General features: G+C 41.8%; 1 protein-coding gene across 5 annotated transcripts in view; it reads left to right on the top strand.

The window, feature by feature from the left end:
• The window catches only part of LOC114467500 (solute carrier family 41 member 3-like), a 47352-nt gene that overhangs the window by 21407 nt on the left and 1675 nt on the right, over nt 1–24270 (top strand). For all 5 annotated transcript variants that reach the window (XM_028453842.1, XM_028453841.1, XM_028453843.1 and 2 more), the window contains 7 exons: nt 1478–1549; nt 1729–1873; nt 5187–5333; nt 13542–13686; nt 13981–14060; nt 18823–18957; nt 23030–23178. In XM_028453842.1, the coding sequence (XP_028309643.1) occupies nt 1478–1549; nt 1729–1873; nt 5187–5333; nt 13542–13686; nt 13981–14060; nt 18823–18957; nt 23030–23178 (873 nt within the window). The remainder of the gene's footprint in view (nt 1–1477; nt 1550–1728; nt 1874–5186; nt 5334–13541; nt 13687–13980; nt 14061–18822; nt 18958–23029; nt 23179–24270) is intronic.

Genomic DNA, 24270 nt, shown 5'->3' with positions numbered 1-24270 from the left:
TGGTCCCATTAGACTAATGTAACTATTGAGATCATTACACCTAAATATACTTATATTATTTATTAACCATAACTTTATGTAACTTATAAGATGAATGAAACAAGATTCAGCAACAGTAAAAACACTAATGGAGTTTTTTGTGCTTTTCATGTGCTTTTTTTTTTTTTTTTTCTTTTTAGAAAATAATTTCATTTTAAGTGAGGAAATAGATTAATTTCGTACAATAACACTAATAGAGTGATCCACATTCACTGATATATTTCATAAAATATCAGCTCATGAGCTCTTTGAGTCAGCAACTATTGTGGCCTTTTTTATGTGTTGATGTATTCAAATGTATTTGTGTTTGTAAGGAACACTTTAAGTTGGGGATTGTTTTATTTATTTATAGTTTTTTATTTATCGTGATTTTAATCGTTATTGTGATAAATACCAGAAATTATCGGGTTATTTTTTTTAGTTCATATTGCCCATCCCTATGGTGCAGGAAATTAATATCTGGTCAATAACAAAAGTTCAACTCAATATTTAATGCAACCTTGGTTGGCAATGACAGAGGTCAAACGTTTCCTGTAGGTCTTCACCAGGTTTACACACACTGTCGCTGGTATTTTGGCCCATTGTTCCATGCAGATCTTCTGTTCTTCTTTTGTGGTTGTCACTGGGGAACATGGATTTTCAACTCCCTCCACAGATTTTTTTTTGGGTTGAGGTCTGAAGGCTGGCTGGGCCACTTCAGGACCTTGAAAGGCTTTTTTTCGGAGTCACTCCTTTGTTGCTCTCACTGATGGAAGGAAGTTTTTGGCCAAAATCTCATGATACACGGTCCCATTAATCTTTTCCTTTATATAGATCAGTCGTCCTGTCCCTTTGCTGAAAAGCAGCCCCAAGGCTGGATCATCCAGATTATCACTGGCAAAATTTAGACGGGCCTGGACATGTGCTGGCTTAAGCAGGGAGACCTTTCAGGCGCTGCAGGATTTTGATTTACAACTAAATTCTTTAAAAATTCATACAATATGATTTCCTGGATTTTTCTCACATTCTGTTTTTCACAGTTGAGGTGTGCCTATGATAGAAATTACAGACCGCATCTTTTTAAGTGGGACAACTTGAACAATCAGTGGCTACCAAATACTTTGTTGCACCACTGACATGCAGCAAGTGCAATGTTCTTTCGCAATTTGAGCTACAATCGAGCGTTTGAAGGGCCGAACCCAACAAGTCATGATTTGCGCCTTTAAAAATATCAATGAGGCTTAGCTGCTTCTGAGCTTTTAGCAGTTTGTCATTTTTTTTCCTTCTTTGCATCACTTTAAACTAGAAATTGCTGCAACGTTGGGATGACATGATATAATTACTACTGCTTTTATTGACTTGCCATGTTACAGCTGACCCAAAAAATAAACACCTACTTTGAGGAATGGTACTGTGCTTTTCTCACTAACAATATGGTGTAATTTATTCATGTTTGCAGGCTAACACTGGACAAATGGATGACCCTGATAAACAATGGACTATGGTGTGCAGCAACCTGGCGCTAATACAGGTGATTTTTTACTATGTGGCTGCATTGAATAAACCACTCGAAACTAGAACTTTGTACAGTACTAGAAACACAATGTAATGGCTTATCATAATTCTTCTATTGTTCAACTGAGTAATATTTAAGACATTGTACTGTTTAAGAGTTTGACGTGTTTCTTAGAGCTTCTCTGCTGTTTTCAGGTCCAGGCCACAGTGGTTGGTTTCCTTGCAGCCGTGGGGGCAATTTGTCTGGGATCTATCTCCAGAGGAGGTGTTGAACTAGACCAGGCAGCTGTCCTTTGTGCCAGCAGCATCATCACTGCCTTTGTTGCCGCCCTGTCATTAGGTGAGTAAAGGATGCATTTATAAAGAAAAAGTTAAAAAAAAATTTGCAAATGAATTAAAACCATGTTGTACATGAGAATGCAGCTTCTTTGTACTTGTCTTGGTTCTAGTTTGAATGCAGAATTGTTTTTTTGTTTTTTTTATCAAATGTCTTTTCATTAAAAGTGCGACCATGGCGTAGGTGGTAGTGGTAGAGAGTTTGTCTTCTGATTAAGAGGTTGGGGGTTCGAACCCAGTCTATATCTGTCTGTGTCAAAGTGTCCTTGGGCAAGACACTCAACCCTAAGTTGCTACCAGTGGTCGACTCGCGCCTTAAAGGAGACATATCATGCTTTTTTACATATAAATCATACAGTTGTGGTCTATATAAAGCGAAACTGCCATGCTTGGGTCTGAATTCCTCATTATTATAGCTCCACAGGCCCCTTTTTTACCCCTTTTCTGATGTGCTTCTGAGAGCAACTCGTTTTGGTGCGGTCTCTTTAAATGCAAATGAGACACTTCTTACCCCGCCCCCTCTCCAGGTTGCAGAGGTGACACTCGGTTCAACTCCACCCTGTTCGGCCATTTTTGTAGTTTGACAGAAGAGATATGGTTATGTAGCGGCGCAGAAACTTTTTATTCAGAGGTTATTTACAAAATGTCAACAACGGAAGACTTGTCCATTCAGCCTTACATGTTCGAGCCAGAGTCAGACCCGGCGGAGCGAGATGAAAATGAAGATGATGAACCTGCAGAACAACGTCTTCATATGGATGTTTACAAGTGAGCTAACACAAGCGCCGAGCTAAAGCTAGCGCCAAGCTAACGTCACGAAATGCATTTTAATAGTCTTTTCGGAGACAAAAACGGCAAAATGAAATGACTAATGAAAACTTTAGACTTAAATTAAACCACGTAGGCCATATTATCAAGGATCTAAAACGAGCACACAGCACTAACATATGAAGACGGTGCAACTGCTAATGCTAACAAAACAATGACAGGGACGTCTTATCACACTTTTTAGCGTTATTTACAGCTTACCGAAGTGCTCTGTTCGTCGTCTCCAAAGATAGAAGGAATTGACCCCTCAATCAGACGAAGTCGTTCAGCAAATCCTTCTTTTTATACTGGCAGAGGTTGCAGAAGCAGTCATCCTTGAAGTGCTTCGCGCACACAAAAATGACCTTACCCACAGATGTGGGTACATTTCCATAAAAAATAAAACTCAACCAGGCACTTTGAAAAGGTTCTGATGCTGGGAGACAGTGTAATGAAGCGTGTGGGTTACTACATCCAACAACCGAACATTTTGACGTAACTTCGGCATCCTTGAGCTTGGACTACAAAATCGCAGCGAGAAATAAAAATGGCGGATTGCTCGAAGTGTTGGGCCTGGAGTCGATGTCCTAATTTGGCAGTTCCGCTGCAAATACTGTGACGTTATTGTTAAAACAACGTAATAGAGAATCGAAAAATCGAAACAGATTGAAAAGTATGACCAAAACAGAATATAAAGATAACAACGGAGCACCTGAAGAGACTAATTTGAACTTTTCTGTACTTCTAAACACTCTAAATATACAACAAAATGCATTTAAGGGCTAAAAAAGGGGATTTAGCATGATATGTCCCCTTTAAATTCACCCATTCACATTGGTGTGTGAATGTGAATGGGTGAATGAGCTGATATGTAAAGTGCTTTGGGACTACTTCAATGTAGGGATAGAGCACTATATAAATCACGTCCATTCATCATTTATCTTAAATATAGTAAGAAGATAAACTGGTTGTTCACAGTTGAATCTTTAACATTTTTTTCTTGTAAGAGCATTTTTTTCTTCTTAGAATCTGACTCCCTTCTGACGAGCTCTCCCATTAAACTTTCAGGGAATAACAAATTTGTTAGTGAAGCCTTTAAGAGTGAGTTTTATCTTTAATTTAAAGAGAAATAGCTTACCAATTAGTCAGGCTTTGAATGAGGTCAGTTCTGGAGACTTACAACATCAAAGAACCTTTCTACAGGCTACTAGAAATGCAAAAGTATTGACAATATTTTGTCGTGGATGTGATGGTCTGACCAACAGGATGTTTACCCTACTCTGCTGCACTAGAGCTCTAGAAATGCTGAGATTGCAACAGTTGACAATCACAGTCCAAAAGACCTTTCTGTGTCAATTCAAACTAATGCATGGGTTTCCCTGAATAATTCAGTTTTCCTTCACCGTCCCTTATGCTCTGGTAGTTACATTGTGCATGAGGTGCGTGATTTTGTAAATGTGGATCTACCTGATTTTCAATGACCATACAATGATTGTCTTACTAAGCATTGAAATTGTTTTACCACACTAGTTATTCACGTCATTGTTCTTTTTTAAAAATCTGAAATATGTTGAGCAGAGTAAAACACAATCATTAATTGCTCTTATTTGAATGAACACATTGCATCTCAGGTCGAATGAATACAGTTCACTGCTATAAATAGCGATGTCACTAAATTATCACTATCGTCTCCTCCTCCGCTTCAGCAGGCTGGTAAAAATTGGCTTTTCTATAAACATATTCATTTTGCTCGATTGCTATGTAGAGCTGGTTGTTTTGGAGCCTTTTTTTGTTTGGTACTTTAGCAATAAATAGTGAGGATGCAGGCGGCATCTTCACTATTTTTTTTTTTTCCATCGTCGCGAACTCCTCCTACACTGTTTGTTCGATTTTGACAAATAAGCTATCAAAAAATTCAGAAAGTTCTTGAGATTTATGCTTGTACTTTTATCATTTGTAACTTTTCAACTTTTTGACTTATTAAATTTTTTCTTTCCCATTCATTTCTATTGGAAATTTCAGCTTTTTCAACTTAGAGCCTTTCAGCCCCAGCCACTGATTTTGACTATTCAACATGTTCAGCTACTACCTTCAACCCATTTCAAGCATTTCAAACTTTTCAACCTTATTGCTAATATTCAGCTATTTCTAGGTGAATGCTTAGCTAATGCTAGACTAATGTTATTGCTAGGCAAATGCTAATCCTATTGATAGGTGAATGCTAATGCTAGGCTAATGTTATTACTTGGTGAATGCTGATGCTTTGTTGGTGCTAATGCTAGATTAATGATAATGCCAGTTGTTATGTTAATATTGATGCTAGCTATTGCTGATGTTAGCAAATTCTAATGCTAGCTATTGCTAATGCTGATGCTAGCAAATTCTAATGCTAATGCAGTGCGACACTGGCCAGCACCTGCATCCTCACTTGCATTTTCTTTAGGAAATGCAAATATTCTAGTTGTGACTGTTCTCCTGTCTCATGCCTGAGTTTCTCTCTCCCTCTGCAGGCTTGGTGATGATTGGAGTGATCATTGGCTCCAGGAAGGTGGGCATTAACCCTGACAATGTAGCCACACCTATTGCTGCCAGTTTGGGTGATCTGATCACGCTGTCCCTGCTAGCCACTGTCAGCAGCACACTTTACAAATATATAGGTGAGAAAACCAACAGATAGAGTGGATATAAAAAGTCTATACACCCCTGTTCAAATGCCAGGTTTTTGTGATGTAAAAAAATGACACCAAGATACATAATTTCACAACTTTTTTTACCTTTAATGTGACCAATAACCTGTAAAATGCAATTGAAAAGCAAACTGAAACCTTTATAGGGGAAAAATAAAAAAATAAAAAACTTGCATAAATATGCACACTCCCTTAAACGAGAGTTACGTATGTAACTACGGTTCTATGAATCCTGGATGACCGCCAGAGGCGGTGCTTAAAGCACTGGATGTTCCATCTCGTGCATGCGCAGGTCGAGTAATTATATCAACAAAGTCACCTGTGACCCCTGGATGACCCGGAGAGTCTATATCTACCGGTGTCATCAGGTGATCTGTTCCTGTCAAAATCTTCTCGCGAGGACACAAGGATCCTGAGTGACAGGATGCTCTGGCGGTCATCCAGGATTCATAGAACCGTAGTTACATATGTAACTCTTGTTCTATTTCATCCTTACTGACCGCCAGAGGCGGTGCTTAAAGCACTGGATGACTTATACCAGAAAGGTCACAAAAGAATCCTCACCTACTCAAGGCCTGAAGCTGTGCACAGCAAAGCCATTGCCATGGGCTGGACACCAGCAACGTTCACCTTGTAGAAACGTCTAAAGGTGCATGATGAGGACCAGGTAGCTGCAACACAGATGTCCTGCAGGGGAACGCCCCTCAAGGCGGCCCATGACGCGGCCATGCCTCTAGTAGAATGTCACTTTATGCCCTGAGGCACCGGGATGTTCAGTGCACTATCGGCATACTGAATGACCTCCACTACCCAGTGAGAGAGTCTCTGTTTAGAAGGTGCGGTTCCCGTTCTACAGCCTCCATGGCAGACGAAAAGGCAGTCTGTCGTTCGTATGCTAGCTGTCGCCTCCATGTAAGCCTTAAGCGCCCGCACGGGGCTTAACAGTGTTGATGGCTCGCCATTCCCCCCAGAGGAGCCCGGAGGACTGAAGGCAGCCAACTCGATAGGCTGGTTCACATGATGAGGGGGCAGCCGCTTGGGCAAAAACAAAGGATTTGGCCTGAGACTCACCCCAGAGCCATCAGCCTTCCAGCGGAGACATGCCTGGCTCACTGACAGCTCATGCAGCTCCCCCACACGTTTCGCCGTTGCCACAGCAAGAAGAAAGGCCATCTTGAGAGACAGCCACTTCAAATCAGTGTGTCCCAGCGGCTCAAAGGGCAGCTGGGAATAGGGACTGAAGGACAACTTGCAAGTCCCATGATGGCGACCCATAGACCCGACGTGGTCTGAGTCTCTGAGTCCCTTTCAGAAACTGCGTGACCAGATAATGTGATCCCACTGTCTGGCCATCCACCTTTGTATGATTGGCCGAGATAGCAGCCACATACACCCTGAGGGTGGAAGTAGTCCTGTTTTTGTCAAAAACTGACTGCAGGAAACGCAGTATTGCCACCACTGAACATGCTCCCGGCACCTGATTGTGAGTGTGACACCACTCCACAAATAGCCTCCACCTGTTAGCGTAAAATGCCCTGGTGGATGGTGCTCGACAGTTCAAAATTGTGTGGGCAACCGCCCTATCGCAGGACGCCAAAAGTGGGTCCACGACTATAGGGGCCACAAGAAGAGCCTCAGACGACCCGGACTCGGGTGCCATATGCGGCCGTTGACCTGAGACAGGAGGTCTCTCCTCTCCGGAGGACGCCACGGTGTCCCCCGCAGGAGTTTGAGCAACAGCGGGAACCATGGTCTTCCTGGCCAGCATGGGGCAACCAGAAGCAGGCGGAGACCACCTTGCTAGGCCCTGTGAAGCGTTGCTGGTATGAGGGGGAGTGGAGGAAATGCATAAAGTAGGCCGTCTGGCCAGGTATGCGCCAGGGCATCCCGCCCTAGGGGGCTGGTCTCCTCTCTCAGAGAGAACCAGAGAGGGCAGTGAGTCGTCGCCTCTGAGGCAAAGAGGTCCACTGCTGCTCTGCCAAACGTGGCTCATATCACAGCCACCACCTCTGGGTGAAGTCTCCACTCCCCGGATGGAGGCTTCTGACGGGAGAGGAGATCCGCGGCAGTGTTCCCGAGACCAGGAACATGCATTGCCCGGAGGCACCGGAAGTTGGGGTAAGCTCACATGAGAAGCCGGTGTGCCACCCGCAGACACGTCAGAGATCTGGTGCTGCCCTGGTGGTTGATGTGGTACACAGCTAAGGTATTGTCTGACCGGACGAGAACATGCCGATCTTTCAGAACAGGGAGAAAGTGCCTGAGTGCCAGGAATACCGCCTGAAGTTCCAACACATTTATGTGCTGCCGCTTCTGCTGGGCACTCCACAGGCCCCTGACAGTCCTGGACTGCCACACAGCTCCCCAACCCATAAGAGAGGCGTCCGTCTCGACAACCTCCCGGCGGGAGGCTACCCTCCCCATGGGTACACCCGACATTAAGTATTCCCTCCTCCAGGGTCGGAGGGAAAGGAGACACTGGGCAGACACCCTGACCACCTTGTGCCGGTGGCGGCTGGGGTCTAAATTCAGGCTGTTCATCCAAACCTGAAACGGGCGCAGTGCTAGAAGCCCCAGTGGTACGACCATGGATGCCGAGGCCAACATCCCCATGAGTCGCAGGACCAGGCCATACTGCAGGAGGGCGCCATGCTGGAAACGCCGTAGAAGGCCTAGGATGGCGGAGACTCGCTCTGGAGAGAGGGAGGCCCACATTACTGATGAATCCAGCACAAGCCCCAAGTACCTCACCACCTGGCTGGGTACGAGGTTGCTCTTGGCATAATTCACCTTGAGGCCTAGATTGCCTATGTGACTGAAAAGAGCAGCAGTGTCCCTCAACACTTGTTCCAGAGTCGGGGAAATGACGAGCCAGTCGTCCAGATAGGGGAGTATTGAAACTCTGCTGGCCTGTAACGGTGACAGAGCAGCTGCCACACACCGGGTAAATATTCGAGGGGCCAGGGATAGCCCAAACGGCAGAACCCTGAACTGATAAACCTTGTCCATGAACATGAAACGAAGGAACGGTCTGTGATGAGCGGCAATGGGAACATGAAACTAAGCGTCTTTCAGATCCACCGTCACCAGCCAGTCTCCTGCTGAGACAGTCCGAAGGACATCTGCTACACACAGCATATGGAAGGGGAGAACTTTGAGAAACCGGTTCAACCCCCTCAAGTCCAGGATCAGGCGAAATCCGCCCTCTTTTTTGGGCACAAGAAAATAAGTGAAATAAAACCCGCTGAGGCAATCCTCCGGTTCCACTAGCTCGATGGCACCCTTCCCCAGGAGGGTGACTACCTCGTGACGTAGCACAAGGGATTTTACGGAATCTCTGACCACAGTGCCTTTGATCCCGTGAATGTAGGGGGCCGGCGTCAGAACTGTAATGTGTAACCTCTGGAGAGTGTGGACAACACCCAAGGGTCTGTGGTCTGTTCTTCCCAGCAGAGGAGCTGCTCTTGGGAAAAGAGTCCGACGACCGGCCCCTGAGGTTCAGGTTCCGCACCCCTTGCCCCTTGGGGCTCTGGGGGGGGCGGCGACTTGGTGCAGAACCCCTTGGCCCCTGAGCAGATGGACGTGTGGCTGCACGGCGTTGCCGATTCCCTGGCACTGTGATGTGCAGGGAATCTGCCCAGACGGACGAGCAGTCGGCCGTAGGTACGGGCAATCTGCACCCATACCTGCCATATGTCCCTGCCTAGGAGGGGCAGGGGGAGCCTGGCGCAAACTGGCAAACTGCTGCCTTGCTTGGCCAACCTGCACGCTACGCTCCAAGGCCTGCAATGCCGCTGGGCCAAAGGTCCGGCCCGGCACAACCGGAAGAGAACACAATGTTCTGCGACATGGCTCAGATAGAGGGGACTCTGCGAGCCAGACCTGGCGCCGAGCCAGCGTTATTGTTGACATTAGCATGCCTAGCTCCCTGGTCATAAACGCGAATGTCTGCAATGAGGCATCGCTGAGGGACTGAGCTGCAGGCTCCCCCCCGGAATCCTGCGAGGTACTCGACAAAGCCAGTACGAGGTGTGACAGAGAATTACCTAACCGTCCCATTCGGGCAGCAATGTTATAACTGCGAGTCAGAAGATCGTCAGTCAATCTGCACTGAGGCCGGGGGCAGCGTGCATCCGGTCTCACAGCCTCATCTGGGGAAACTATCAGGGCTGCAATGGCAGGCTCTACTGGAGCTAGCTGTTCCAAGCCATAGCTGCCAGCATCATGCATGGCTGCCAGAGCCCTGCCATCGCTTGTATGATGGGAGAGAACCCTCGAGTCAGGCCAGCATCTGTGGAGCTCCGCCATGTACGGGTCAGAGGGAGGCACCACAAAGGCCGAGGTGTTGGGTGCCTGCCTGAAAAAAGCATTTGCCGTTCGGGTAGGAACCGGGGCTTTATCCAACCCAAGGCGTGCCAAGGCCGTGCGCATTGCCAGCTGCACCGTGCCACGGCTGGACTCTGAACCTAGAGAAGAGGTCCTACTAGAACCCTCTGAAAATGCATGAGAAGCCTGTGAGGCAAGCTCCCCATTGCCATCCCCGTCAGCGTCACCAAACAGGGTACATGATGCTGCCGTGGACAGCACATCCTCCTCCTGAAGGTGGGATGGACCTGCAACAGGGTTAGCCGCGAAGGCTGGCGCACCGGGCTCTGCCTGTGGGTTAAGCAAGATGGCCTTAATCTGAGCAAACTTGGTGGTGAGAGCATCAACCTTCCTCGTCTTCCGAGGAGGATCATCCAGACGCTGTGCCGGCACGCTTAGCAACGCCGGTGGCTCTACCTGAAGAGGACAGGTCTATTGTGCCCTCAGCCTCAGTCGCAGTGCATGAGGCATAAAACTGCAGTTCATGCACGGATTACCGGACACCCCTCTCTTGGGTGGTCATTGCCCAGGCAAGCAGGACACTGATCGTGACCGTCCTCTGCCTAAAGGGGGGCCATGCAGGAGATACACAAATGGCAGTCCATTCTTCTCCAATTCTTCCTAATAGTAATTAATATTTTTTTTTTTTTATTAATAATTATATATAAATAATAATTAAACAAAATATTATTATATGAATAACAATTACACAATTATTATTATTATATGAATAACAATTACACAAATTATTATTATATGAATAACAATTACACAAATTATTATATGAATAATAATTACACAAATTATTATAATATGAATAACAACTATTATGAATAATAGTTATTATGATAATTATATTAATTATATACAATAATATCCAGGGGTCACAGGTGACTTTGTTGATGTAATTACTCGACCTGCGCATGCGCGAGATGGAACATCCAGTGCTTTAAGCACCGCCTCTGGCGGTCAGTAAGGATGAAATAGAACTAATACTTTGTTACAGCACCTTTGGCTTTTATTACAGCACTCGTCTATTTGGGTAAGAGTCTATCAGTGTGGCACATTTTGATGAGGCAATATTTGCTCACTCTTCTTTACAAAACCACTCCAAATCTGACAGATTGCGAGGGCATCTCCTGTGCACAGCCCTCTTCAGGTCACCCCACAGATGTTCAATGGGATTTAGGTCTGGATTCTGGCTGGGCCTTTGTAAAACCTCCATCTTATTCTGGTGAAGCCATTCTTTTGTTGATGTGGCTGTGTGCTTAGGGTCATTGTTGTGTTGAAAGATAAAGTGACGTAATATGATCTTTCATCATACCGGTTACAGGTTTATTATTTTGAATGGTTTCACATTCAAACAAATACAAGTAATGATATTAACATAATTATGACTTGAGTGAAATTATCTATTGCCTTTCCAAAGCAAACATGATACTTAGATCAGACAGCGTGCGATCAAACAATTAATTTAAAAGTTTTTAATGGGAAAAAAAAAATATAATAATGTGTAATTACTTGGTGCACAGTTGTAACAAAATGACCATATTTTCAATAGAAACCTCCAAACAAGTTAAACCAGTGGTTCCCAAACCACTTTGAAGAATGAAAAAATGTCAGGGCCCACAATCGTGACAAAATCTCTACTCATTAGTCATTAGTCTCCTTTTGGATAACACATAGAAAGATATTCACAGTCACACTTACTCATCCAGCCGACATAGACATAATTTAACCAAATGTACTACGGTATCTTGAATGTTAGTTAAAGTGAAACAATGCACAACTTAAGGACCATCATTTAAATGTAGTCATATACAATATTGGTGTAAGATTGCTTCTAAAGAAGTGCTGTTGTGACATATTTTTACGGCTGTGACATAATTTTTTTTTACATTTAAAAAATATAATCAGTATAGAATCCCTGTAGCTTTCATGAAGTTAAACTCTGGGTTTGAATCAAAGATACATTTGTGGGTGTATGGTAATTAATAAATATGATATAGTAAAATGTTCATCGTCAACAAAATCAGTGATAATCAGAATATTGCCCAACAATGTCTTATTGTTTTTAGCTATGATGTTAAAATTTACATTTGTTTGACCGATTCCTTGATATTCCTGTTTTCTTTTAAATATTGTGTATGTTTGGAGGTGGAATTTATTGAATGGAAAAGATCTGACAAATAACCCACTTTATTTTATTATCCACAAGATGGCAGCAGAAGCCCACCGCTGATTCTGTGTGCCACGTACAACTCTGTACTAGTGTTTACCCAGTACTTAAACTGCATACGGTGGTTTCAGGAATCTTAAAATCTACTTTTTTTCATTAATAAATGTCTGCAGCATTGGATTTAAAATACCTCTTTTTCTCATTGTTTATATCTGCTGTTTTATTTCCATTTAAGAAAACTATTTTAAAGTTCCAGTTCAAATGTATTTTAGTTTTCTAAAATACACTCATATTTTTTAAAGGATGTAGGTTAAAAATGTTCTGTATAATATAAATGTTTTTACAGCTTACTCAATTTCTTTTTTTGTAGTTTGATGTTTTATTTCAGCCAGTTGTGTACTTGGTACTGGCAGATCCATTCCAGGATAAAGCAGGTATTGATAATGAAAGGCCCGACGTATTTTTTGTATCTTTGTGCATTTCTTCTGTGATTGTTACATTTCTGGAACTGTCACTTCAACATGTTAAGAAGAACTCACTTAAAATTCACATTTTGCATCATTACTGCCTTTAACCGCTTAACCTGGCCTAAACGTCCTCCTATCGAACCACTGGAAGAGGCGGGCCTGAAGTTTCCCTCTCTTATGGCTGTCTTGTTGCTGGCTCTGGCTTCGGCCAAGAGGGTCGGTGACATCCATGCGCTTTCTGTTCATCCGTTGTGCGCTCAGCTTTTCCCAGGTGATGCGAGGATCATCCTGAGTCCCAACCCGGCTTTTGTGCCGATGGTTGTGGGCTCGTGTTCTACCATTGACCTTTTGGCCTTTTCTGCCTCACAAGGTGAGCAGCGGCCGAATGTGTTATGTCCAGTTCGTGCGATCCGCACTTATGGATATGACGAGGGGCCTCAAGAGGAGCGATTAGCTGTTCGTCTCCTGGGCCAATCCCCATAAGGGGACGCCTGTTACTAAGCAACGCCTGTCACACTGGGTGGTGGAGGCTATTGCTTTGGCTTACTCGTGTCAGGGTCTGCGGACACCTACGGGTCTGCGAGCTCACTCGACTCGGGGTCTTGCCACATCCTGGGCTTTGTTCAGGGGAGTGTCTGTTCAGGACATCTGTGTGAGTTGGACCTCGCCTCTCACGTTTGTCCAGTTTTACTGTCTGGTTTTGCATGACTGTCTTGATGAGCATGTCTGCACTACGAGAGTTTCCATATCCCATAGTAAGACATCTCACAAAATATTATGAAATAGAACTTTGGGTTATGTATATAACCCCGGTCCTCTGAGTAATATGAGTGAGATGTCTCACCAGAATACCCTTCTTGCTCGAACAAGGAAAAGAGGTGCTTATTTTGAAGGGTGCGTGCCTGTCCGAGTCCTCCTTTTATAGGAGGTGGGTTTCCCCCAGCGAACGGACACGCTTCACAGGCCAATCAGGATTGGCAGATTGAAATAAATGCTTCTGAGGAATGCATACAGAGGTTGCATCCCATAGTGAGACATTTCACTCATATTACTCATAGAACCGGGGTTATATACATAACCCAAAGTTTCTTTCCCTGCTGTCAAATTGATTCTGGTTTTTTTTTTTAAATAATGATGTCCATTTTGTTATCTATTGATGCTTTACAGATGTATGGTACCTGTCCCCACTGGTGTGCCTCGTCTTTATCGCTCTGATCCCACTGTGGGTGCTAGTGGCCCGGCAGAGTCCTCAGATCAAAGAAGTTCTGCGCTCTGGATGGCAGCCTGTGATCGTGGCAATGTCCATTAGCAGGTACATTTAATATACTGTATGTAATTTACATAAATGCACTGAGTCAGTAATGTTTCAATGTGGAGAATTGTGTTAAGCCCCTGGTCTAGGGTGCAGGAATATATATCATAAAAGATAAGACACATTAGATCTATAAAAGCAAACAGTCGACTTATTGCCAGCTCTCACTCTCCCTCTAACACAGAAAACACACTAAGTAAGCCAGGTTTTCTTATTAGATTACTTGGTGTTTTACTTTCATCACGCTTGGCAGTGAAAAACAATGCTTTCTATGCTATGTTTCTGTTTTTCTAGCTTTGGGGGCCTCATTCTAGACAAGACAGTGAGTGATCCCAACTTTGAGGGGATGGCTGTTTTCACACCTGTCATTAATGGTAAGCTAATTGGTCTTCCTGACAAATTAAAGACATTTTGCACAAACACCTTGCCAATATTTAGAAAAACATAGCATATGCTGACACTACTGTGTACTTATTCAGACATGTATATGTAGGTTGGTGCAAGTTTTGAGTAATAGGGACAATCGGACACAATTTGTTAAAGTTTGTATACATTCCAGTAATATCACATAACTAATGTGAACATAATATATTCAAGAAGCCCTTTTTGTTTGCGTGAGGTGAGTTACACCTTTACAGATTAGAGGTCTATCACAAGGCTAAAGTTCAGAGCTTAACACATGTATTCATTTCTATAGGCATCCTAGAAACTTTAGTATATCCAAAATACAGCTTTTTGATTCTAAGGGTTAACCTAAGTAAACTTGGAACACTGACATACTAGAGAGAACATGCAAACTGCTCAGAAAAAAGCAGCACCATGAGGGCCTGAGTCAGTCACGTGAAGTTCATGACTGGTGAGACACAGATTCCTCTGGAGTCAAATGTACAAATGTGTCAACCAAAAATAGAAGCTTAGATTTACATTTTGACATGAATTAAAATATGTAGTTTTTTTTTAATTTTTATTTTTTATATCTTGTCTGCACATGCTGTCAAAGGTCAACACTACAAGAAGTGCAATCATTATGAGACAACAATGCATGTTTTGTTATTGCAATAAAATAAATTCATTTATTTTATTGCTTAATTGTGACCATCACCAGCCCTCCCTATGGAAGGGTAAGAAATCTTTTATTAGAGGGAGGATATAAAAAGGGAGAGCAGTGTTACACCTAAGTGGAGAGGGAGGGGGAGGAGAAAGGGAGCAGGGAGGAGAGACTCAAGGTAGGAAATAGAAAGGGTGGGGAGAATAGATTGTTTTACAGTGAGGGTGAGATGTGAAATTGTAGAATATTATTATTAATATTATTATTGCTTATTATGTTGTGTAATCAAGCCAGTATAGTGACAGGTGTGAAGCTTAGCTATAATGGTGGTGGCTGTGGACAGGGGTAATGAGTGAATGGTAGTACCTAAAGCAGGTATTTGGGATTAACGTGTCTAAAGTTAAGCCCAGTATGAGTTTTATCCCATCCCAAGGCGTGCCAGTGAATCGTAGACCAGTATATGTGCAAAAAAAACGCTACTGCAAACCCAGGAACTGCCCCGGGCCCGCAGATGCAGCCAAGCCAGCAGAAAGAGTGGGGGCCAGGGAGCCCCAGGCCACCCCCACGGCCGAGCAACCCCCCAGACGCCCCAAAGATCCCAGGCTGAGAGGCAGCCACTGCCCCCCACACACACATCCAAGGAAGCCCCAATTAGCCGAGCACCCAGCGCATCCCGCCACCGACCCCAACCCCCAACCCCAAGGCCCCCCGCCAGCATTCCGCCCACCCACACCCAAGCACCCAACCCCGAATGTTGACCTTTATTAATCACCAGTGTGCACCTGTTAGCTAATAAGCATATGCTAACTGCTTGCATCAGTGTGACTGTGTGTGTAGCAGGGCACCATCAGTGTGTGTAAATTCAGCAATATTTGACCATTGAAATGTTGAAATTATACAGAATACAAATTTATAGATCAATCTAGTGAACAAATTGATTTTATCTTATTATTGTTATTTGTATTTCAGTTGTCATGGTGACAGTTGAGGCTCCCTGAATGCATGCCACCAGCCTGAATACACATTATTATTCACCTTTGCTTAAAACAATATTGTTTTTTTCTTAAAGCTCCAACTTGTGTGCACGTCCGTAGCAATGTAGTGAGTAGAATTACAAATAAATAGTAAACCTTGTTGAAACTAAAGATTTGATATGTGACTATGATTGTTGCTGAATCCACAAATTACATGTGTGATTCTTCTTTTGGCTCTTGAAATGGTGCAAATACAGCAGTGATAGTCATGCTACTGTTTAAAATATATCAGTGAAGCATTTAGGGTTTGAATAGCCTCATTAAATCCGATGTTTAGCTTAGAGCAGTCAATTCCTTCAGCTTTACTGCGAGAACAAAAGACCCTTAAAAAGAAGCAGGGACAGTGGGTGAAGAAGTTTAATAGAATGGTTTAGATTTTTTTCCAACATTGCTAAGGAAAAATAATAGGAATAAAAGCTTTTTTTGTTTGTGTGTGAAAGTTTCATTTTTACTGTGTGTACATAGAAATTCAGATTGTGGCCTTGTTATATTGTTTCCAAATGGTCCAATGAGAAAAAAGAGAGATTGATAGAAACCACAAACGTCTCCCACACAGTCGTGGGGCTGCTCACATGAGCTGTTAATAATCATAGACTGTCACTGATTCCGATTTTGTGTCTAAATCCCCTCCTTTGTATTTGACTTTGCTGAAAGAAGAATTTCGCAATCTGGGCTGAGTTTGCCATCTTTCTCTCCCTGCTTTTTTTTTATTTATATAAAACCTTCATTAGTAGTTTTTTCCCATGTTCCCTTTTTTGTCATGTATTTTCACAGCAGATATCTGTGTGTGTTCTTGTGGTGATGTAGGAGTTTTTTAAAGGTTGGTTTAATCAGAGTAGATTGGTCTCAAATATTGTTGTTGATCCAAGTGAATGAATTTGGACGTTCCAAAAAGATGTAAGACCTGAAATGTGGTTGAGGAGTGCCTGTCAGTGGACATCATCTGAAAGGATTTACATGGGGATCATGTTGGACAGCTCACCAAACTGCTTGGAGAAACGTTTCAGCAGTTAAAACATGTTTGTTGATTTGTTCTATGCTTTCTGAGCTCTGATAGACTTATCCTTTATTTGATTCTTAGGCAAAAAGACTCCTTGTTTAATTATGTACTTTTTATTGGCATTAAATGGGGCTAATCTTAAATTTGAATTTGCTGGTTAAAGGCTTGAGAAATTATTTGTGGACAGTGAACACTCTTACCTTTGTTTGAGAAATCCTAACCCTCCTGGAGTTTGGGAATCCTATTAAAATGGATTGGTTGTCTCACTGCTTAAAGTTTGGATTGGTTTATTGTGCCTGTTTAGTGATTGTTATGTTCAGATATGGTCACATAGCTTTCATATAGTTTGTGTGTGTGTGTATATATAAAAGCAAACTATATAAAAGCTATGTGACCATATATGAGTGTCTCAATAATATGAAAGTACTTGGTTGTGATGAACATGTCTGGCATAATTTCCATAATTTGTATCAGTGTTTTACTTCATTTCTAACTGATTACTTTCACATTGCTACTCAGTACAAAGGTCTAGCAACCAGTTGAACTATTGTCTTTACAACGTAATTTTTTATAAATAATGAACAACTCTGGGGGAAAAAATGAAAAATTTTCCTAAACCTGTTTCAAACCATTTATTATGAACTTCCAAATTACAGCCATCAGTACCCCTACTAATTTGGGGTAGACACAAATTAATCATACAATACAATGCAAGCTATTGTTTTCCCAAGCTCAATACAATATTTAGAAAAGAGATGTTTATTTATTTATTATTATTATTATTATTATTACTACTCTGTATGATATTTTCAAGTTTCAAACTGAATATAAGAAAATTAAATAAACAATAAAAATGTGCAAGTCTTTTTCTTTTCAAAGTGCAAAAACTTAAACTGCCACTACCAGAATGACAATTCATGCCAGTCTGAGAGCAGAGCCACACATGGTCATCGTTATTGTGACACCCGTCCCTTTTTTTAAAAAATCTATGGAGACTCTATGGCATAGACTGTTTATTTGCTGACCTGTAGGGGCAGCAGCATTCCTCTGCTGCATCGAGTCTATTAGAAGAAAAACAAAAACAACAATGAAGGGTAGAGAGAGTCAACATGTCGAAATGACAATTGACAATACAACGTGGATCCCTGACGAGACATCTCATGAAAAAAAAACAATAAATTATATCACAAGATCTTGTTAGGTGAAATGTCATCCCAACCCTAGTCTAGTATTAATACGTTTGCTCCTTCATGACTATTCTGTCTTAAATACAAAAGAATGTACGAGGTTTAGTTTTCCATCATTCAGCCATAACGTGAACAGTGAGTGACACTGATTAGCTCTCAGTAAAGGAACATTCCATCCCCAAAAAGCTGATGCATGATAGAAAGAAGAAAAAAAAGAGTCAGTTGAAGTTTCCAAACTTTAGTGGTAAGGGTATTTCGAAGCAATCCAATAAAAGAATAGCACTGACAGGAATGTGGTTTGCTAAGGAGGGCCAACAAATGAGATATTTACTGCTTAAATCACTGAAAAGCTTAAAGTTAGTTCTGCCAAAAAAGCATACATGGATCAGTAACACATTTAGGAACCCACATTCTGTACATCTCAGATTATTGGAGCATTCATGGGATGTGCTGGAAAAACAAGTGCAGAAGATTATGGCCCTATTCACCTCAATACCGACAGTATTTACTGTAATGCAAATAGTGCAGCACATTCTCCATGGTTGGATAAGGGTTTTCCAACAGTTAATTTAGCATCCTCTCTACTAAATAGTTTTTGGTTTAAATCCAGGTCTGTAACCAAACTGTGGCCATTTGTCCCTAAGCCTGTGTAGGTTTTTCCATGTAGTCTGGTTTCCTTCCACTGTCCAGCTTTACTTTGGTTTGTGCCACTCATGTGACTCCTTGAAGGATATAATATTTTGTTTAAAAATGTTGCTAAGGGGTCACATTGTCTTTGATTATTTTAACAATCTAACAAAAGTTTGAGCTTCAGTCCATATTCACTTGCTTCACCCACCTCTCCCTCCTTTTCCTCCCTGTGTGTAGGTGTGGGGGGTAACTTGGTAGCCATCCAGGCCAGCAGGATTTCAACCTATCTGCACTTTTGGAGCATCCCTGGTGTGCTACCTTACATGATGCGGCAAAACTGGCCTAACCCATTTGTCACCTTCTTCTACTCAGGTAACACTGCCATGTTCAAGGCAACATTCCACATTGAAAGGAGTAAGGAGAAGTGGCAAACCCGTTATTATTGCACTTATACTATCTTTGCTTGCTTTCTATGTGGGACACTAGGTTTGAATTAGCTGGTTTTTAATGCAATACACATCCTGTCCTCCTTAACCCCTGTGGTTTAAAGGAGCATAGGGCAGGATTTGAGAAAAAATACACATTCATTTTAAGTTTTTCTTAATGCTAATGGGTGATGAAGCACTCTAAAACAAAGTGAATGAGCCCACACACATTTCTACCTATTGCCTTGAAAAGATTGTGATACATTTTGTATACAATGACAAAATGTTAAATGCTGATGGTAAAGTCACATGACGCTGGTGCGCATTCTCGACAGTTTGGAGAGACAGCCCAATACCGGAAATAAAAAAAAAAGAATGAGAAGAAGACGGTTTGGTGACTGAAAGAAGACAAGCACAGTGGACTAAACAACTGTTTGGTTCCACACTATGCGTGCAGAGGCATGTCCGCAGATCTTGCAGTAAACAGTCACTTGAACGGCGAGTAAATATATAAACCGTGTCACAGTTGGAGTGCGGATCAGGCCGTATTTTCTTGCCCAAGTCCGACCCGACAGTGAAAACCTCCTTTTTTTCCTTTCCGAACAACAATTGTCAACACCAGATCAGTGCATGGGTAACAAGCGAAAGTAAAACAAACGGGTGCAGTACACACAAGAGATCCATCGGATCAAATGACACCTGTCATTAGCATGAATGAGATGTCGTCATGAAGGCTTTCATAGACACTTTCTCTATCCCTACCTAACCTTGCCAAAGCCAGGCCCCTAGAATAACATCCTCACAGACACTTCCTTCCAAAACTATCCCTACCTAACCCCTAACCCTACCTAACCCCACTAGATCCCTCCACCTAACCCAAAAAGTGCCAACATAGCTCCAAAGGTGTCATATTTAGCAAACAACAGTTAATGACAGACTTCATGACACCTTATTCATGCTAATAAAAGATAATGACAGCCTTATAAAATAAAGTGTGACCGAATTAATTTATATTTATATATATAAATATAACATTAAAAGCTGTTCCTCATTTGGAAGTTTAATCTTTACATTATTCATTTAGGTTTAAAATGTGAGCCCAGTCTATGGGTTCAGCTTGAAATCCAGAGTTTGAAAAGTAAGAAAGCCTTTTATATATACACAGTGCATCCGAATAGTAATTGAAGTGGTGGGTTTTGGATTAAAGGAGACGAAATCCAAAATAGAGGAGTCGGATTTGAAGACGAGCACAAGACTTTTATTTGACAGTCTACGCAAGAGTTTACAGAAGGACCAGCTGGCTTAGAGTCAATCGTGGTCTCATCATAGTCCCCTCCTTCCTGGGCCCTTGTTTATACCGGAGGTGATAGCTTCAGGCTGCTAGAGCTATTTGTTATCTACGAGCTGTCTATGGGCTGTCTGTGTGAACTTTATTACGCTATATAACAACAAGATGACCAGCAGCTCAGAAAACACAGGGACAAAGAGGACAACAAGACAGGTACACACGTCTAATAGAATATAGACCGTGGATCAGGTGGTAGAGGGTTGTCTTCTGATCGAGAGGTTGGGGATTCGATCCCAGTACCTGACTATGTGTCGAAGTGTCCTTGGGCAAGACACTGAACCCTAAGTTGCTCCCAGTGGTTGACTAGCGCCTTGCATGGCAGTCCTGTCCCACTGGTGTGTGAATGTGAGAGTGATTGGGTGAATGAGCTGATATGTAAAGCGCTTTGGGACTGCTTCAGTGTGGTGATAAAGCACTATATAAATCAAGTCCATTTACCATATACAGGTATATATATATATATATATATATATCAGTATTTGCAGTTCTTCATTTTTGGCATAGTTTTGTCACAGCCACAGAGAAATTATTTTATGTTTTAAGAAAACTGAATAATGTAAAACACTGTATGCCTGTCATGAAACTCTAAATTAAACTTGAAGGTTTCTTGCTTTCACTGATTATTATTGAGGTGTTTCTACAACTTGAGTTTCTTCAAACTGTGCTAAGTTTAGTCTATTACACATCAGTTGTGAAGGCACCCACCCGTAAGTATTCAGTTCACAGGTAACTGTGAATGTCAGACCACAAAGCAAGCCATAAAATCTATAACTGCAACTGAAGGAAAACAATCATTCTCTCTAAACATTTCCCGAACAACATAATAAATATTAACATTCACCACATTTCTGAATTCAACTAAATGAAATAAACTTTAACCTTAAGAAAGATTCAACAAAGAAAAGAGTCGCTAGTAAGAATAATTCACAGACCAAATTTGAAAACAAGTAGATTTTGAAGGGGTTTTTAATAATTCTCAATGGATATGGAAGTGGGTTTTTTTTTTTTAAACATTCATGATCAATATCATCATGAATTAAAGTCCTGCGTCCAGGGTACTGGGTTACGAAAATCAAAAATGTAAGGGTATAGTAAGATATATTATGAATAATAATGTGCTTGTGTTACAAGCAAACCACACAAAAATTATGCATTCTAAGAGACCAAGCGCCCATACTACTGGTATACTATAAGTTGGTACATTTTCAACTGGAAAGAGGTAAACTGATAATGATGCTCAATTCTTTGTCATCATTATCATGTTTGCCAGATTTCAACCCCTGACCCCCCTAGGTGTCATGCATCATCGGCGGCAACTCGCCAGGAGATTTAGCCTTATACCTTTTTTTTTTTTTTTTTTTTTTTTTAATCTACTACTTTTTTTATTTCAGGACATCTCTGAATTATACAACTATACCTTAAATGAAAACCTGGTCCAGAGAGCTCTGGACCTCAGACTGGGGTGAAGGTTCATCTTCCAACTCACAATTAGAACTTTTTCCCTCCCTTTTTAAGCAATTTTGCAAATATTTTAAATAAACCTGTTTCACTCTGACATAGTGGGGCATTGTACGCAATATTTTAAGGGACAAAAATATTGGGAATAAGAGAGTAACTGTCACAGTGTGGTGGTGGTGTGGACCCAAATGCAGGGAAAGATGGAGGCAACAGGCAGGCGTAGCTTTCATAAGAATTCATTTAATTCAAAGGAAACAAAAACAAAAATCCAACAGGGCACAAGGACAATGAAATGTTATGTCTATAACTTCTGTTCCCTGAAGGAGAGGAATTAGGTACAACACATAGTATGGGATATCACGCCCCCGCGTGGCCAACTGAAGAAAACCTCTAATCACGCCTTTAAAGGCAGATGATCTGTAATGATGTAAGCGAGGCTCCGTCTGCCTCATAAATACGCTGTCATCACAGTCATCCTTCAGTTCAGTAGCCGCTCTTCACCGAGCCCAGCTGTGTAGCGGGGCAACGAAGTGCTGTACCTCGTTCCTCTCCTTCAGGGAACAAAAGTTATATACATAACATTTCGTTCCCTTTCAGTCAATTCACTCGGTACAGCACAACTCATGAGCTCAAAAATCATAGAGTTATGAGCTGAAGGGATAATATTAGGCACATACGCCATATTCGGGCGTAATGTGACCTTGGAACCATCAGAAGTGAACTGGGTACAAGAAGGATGCACTGATAAAGCATGAAGTTCACCCACTCTCTTAGCGGAGGTCAAAGCGAGAAGTAGTGCAGTCTTATATGAAACAAATTTCATATCTGCTGACTCCATAGGCTCAAAAGGGGGGCCACAGAGAGCATCCAGCACTACAGTTAAATCCCATGAGGGGATGATGGATTTCACCACAGGCCTCAGCCGGCGAATTCCCTTTAAAAGACACATGGCCAGCGGATGCACACCTGGCGTCACTCCATTGAAACCAACATGACAGGCAGATATAGCCGCCAAATAAACTTTAATAGTGGAAAAGGACAGACTGCACTGTGGTAAGACATGCTTTAGACATGCTCATCTTTTCTTAGTCTACTGGATTAACGATCTAAAGATGGAACAAAGCAGTAAAGTGTAGACGAATTCTGTGAATAATCTGTGTGGAAACTAAATGAACTCATCACCAAGATGAATTTCATTCTTTGCATCTTCAAGGGGTGAACTCCAAGTCGGCGCGAGTGCTGCTGATGTTGGTGGTACCCGGTCACCTAGTCTTCCTCTACGCCATCTCTCTACTGCAGGGAGACGAAGCCCCCATCAGCATTCCTTTCACCGCCTGCTATCTCTTTGCCGCTCTGATTCAGGTGAACGCCCTCACATTAAACAGTCATCCATCCATCTTAATACACATTGATACTCCAGCAGTCTTTCACTCCGTACAAGATGGGTATTTGCTAATAGATCTGTCCCAGAGATGGGCAACCGGGGGCCTGTGGGCCACACGGTCTAATTTTGTGTGGCCCGAAATGTAAATAAACAAAATCAGACACTCACAAAAACCCGAAATTACCAAAAAAAAAATACAAAGACAAAATACTTCAAAAAGCATACAACATTGCAATGAAAATACTAAATATTTTTTGGTAACACTACTTACTGGTAGTTTTATACATAAGGCTCACATTATTCTGTCATTATCCGTCATTAGTATGAACTGTGGTATGAACACACACACACACAGTATTTATAATAATAATATACTAAATGAGTAAAGTAAAACAAAAAACTTAACAATATTTATACAAAAAGTGCACGAAATGACAACAGAAATGCATAAAAATATACTAAAAGGTTCCAAAAACACACAAAATTACTCCAAAAAACATACATTACAGAAAAATACACCAAACAACAACAAACATATGAAAATGACTGAAAATATACAAAACTAAATGTTTATACAAAAATGCACAAAATGACAATAGAAATGCACAAATACATCAAACAAAAAAAAATATAAAAATTAGTATAAAGAAACAACAAACACATTTATCATGCAAATGTCCCATAAAATTAAACTAGGAAAATCGCACACGCTATTTTTCTTTGCACCAGCAAATATACCCCTTTATAACACTACAGAGTACAGAATATGTACACCTCTTTGTACATTCAACCTTCAAACACATTCTCATTTAGCCATAATTGACAACTGTACTTATGCTCCCACATGAATGCATACGTCCAACGGGCACTGTACTAGTTCATGCTAATGACAGGTGTCATGTGGTAATGACAGCGTAATGTTGGCCTTATGTATAAAACTTCAAAGTAAAGTGTTACAGAATTTTCTCCTAAAACACAGAAGATGACTACAAGTATAGACAAAAATCACCAAAAAGACAAAATTACTTGAAACTCACAATATGGCCATGAATATACACTAAAACAATAGA

The sequence above is a fragment of the Gouania willdenowi genome, chromosome 7 (assembly GCF_900634775.1).
Source record: "Gouania willdenowi chromosome 7, fGouWil2.1, whole genome shotgun sequence".
NCBI classification, from domain to species: domain Eukaryota; kingdom Metazoa; phylum Chordata; class Actinopteri; order Blenniiformes; family Gobiesocidae; genus Gouania; species Gouania willdenowi.
This window is presented reverse-complemented; position numbering and strand designations above follow the sequence as displayed.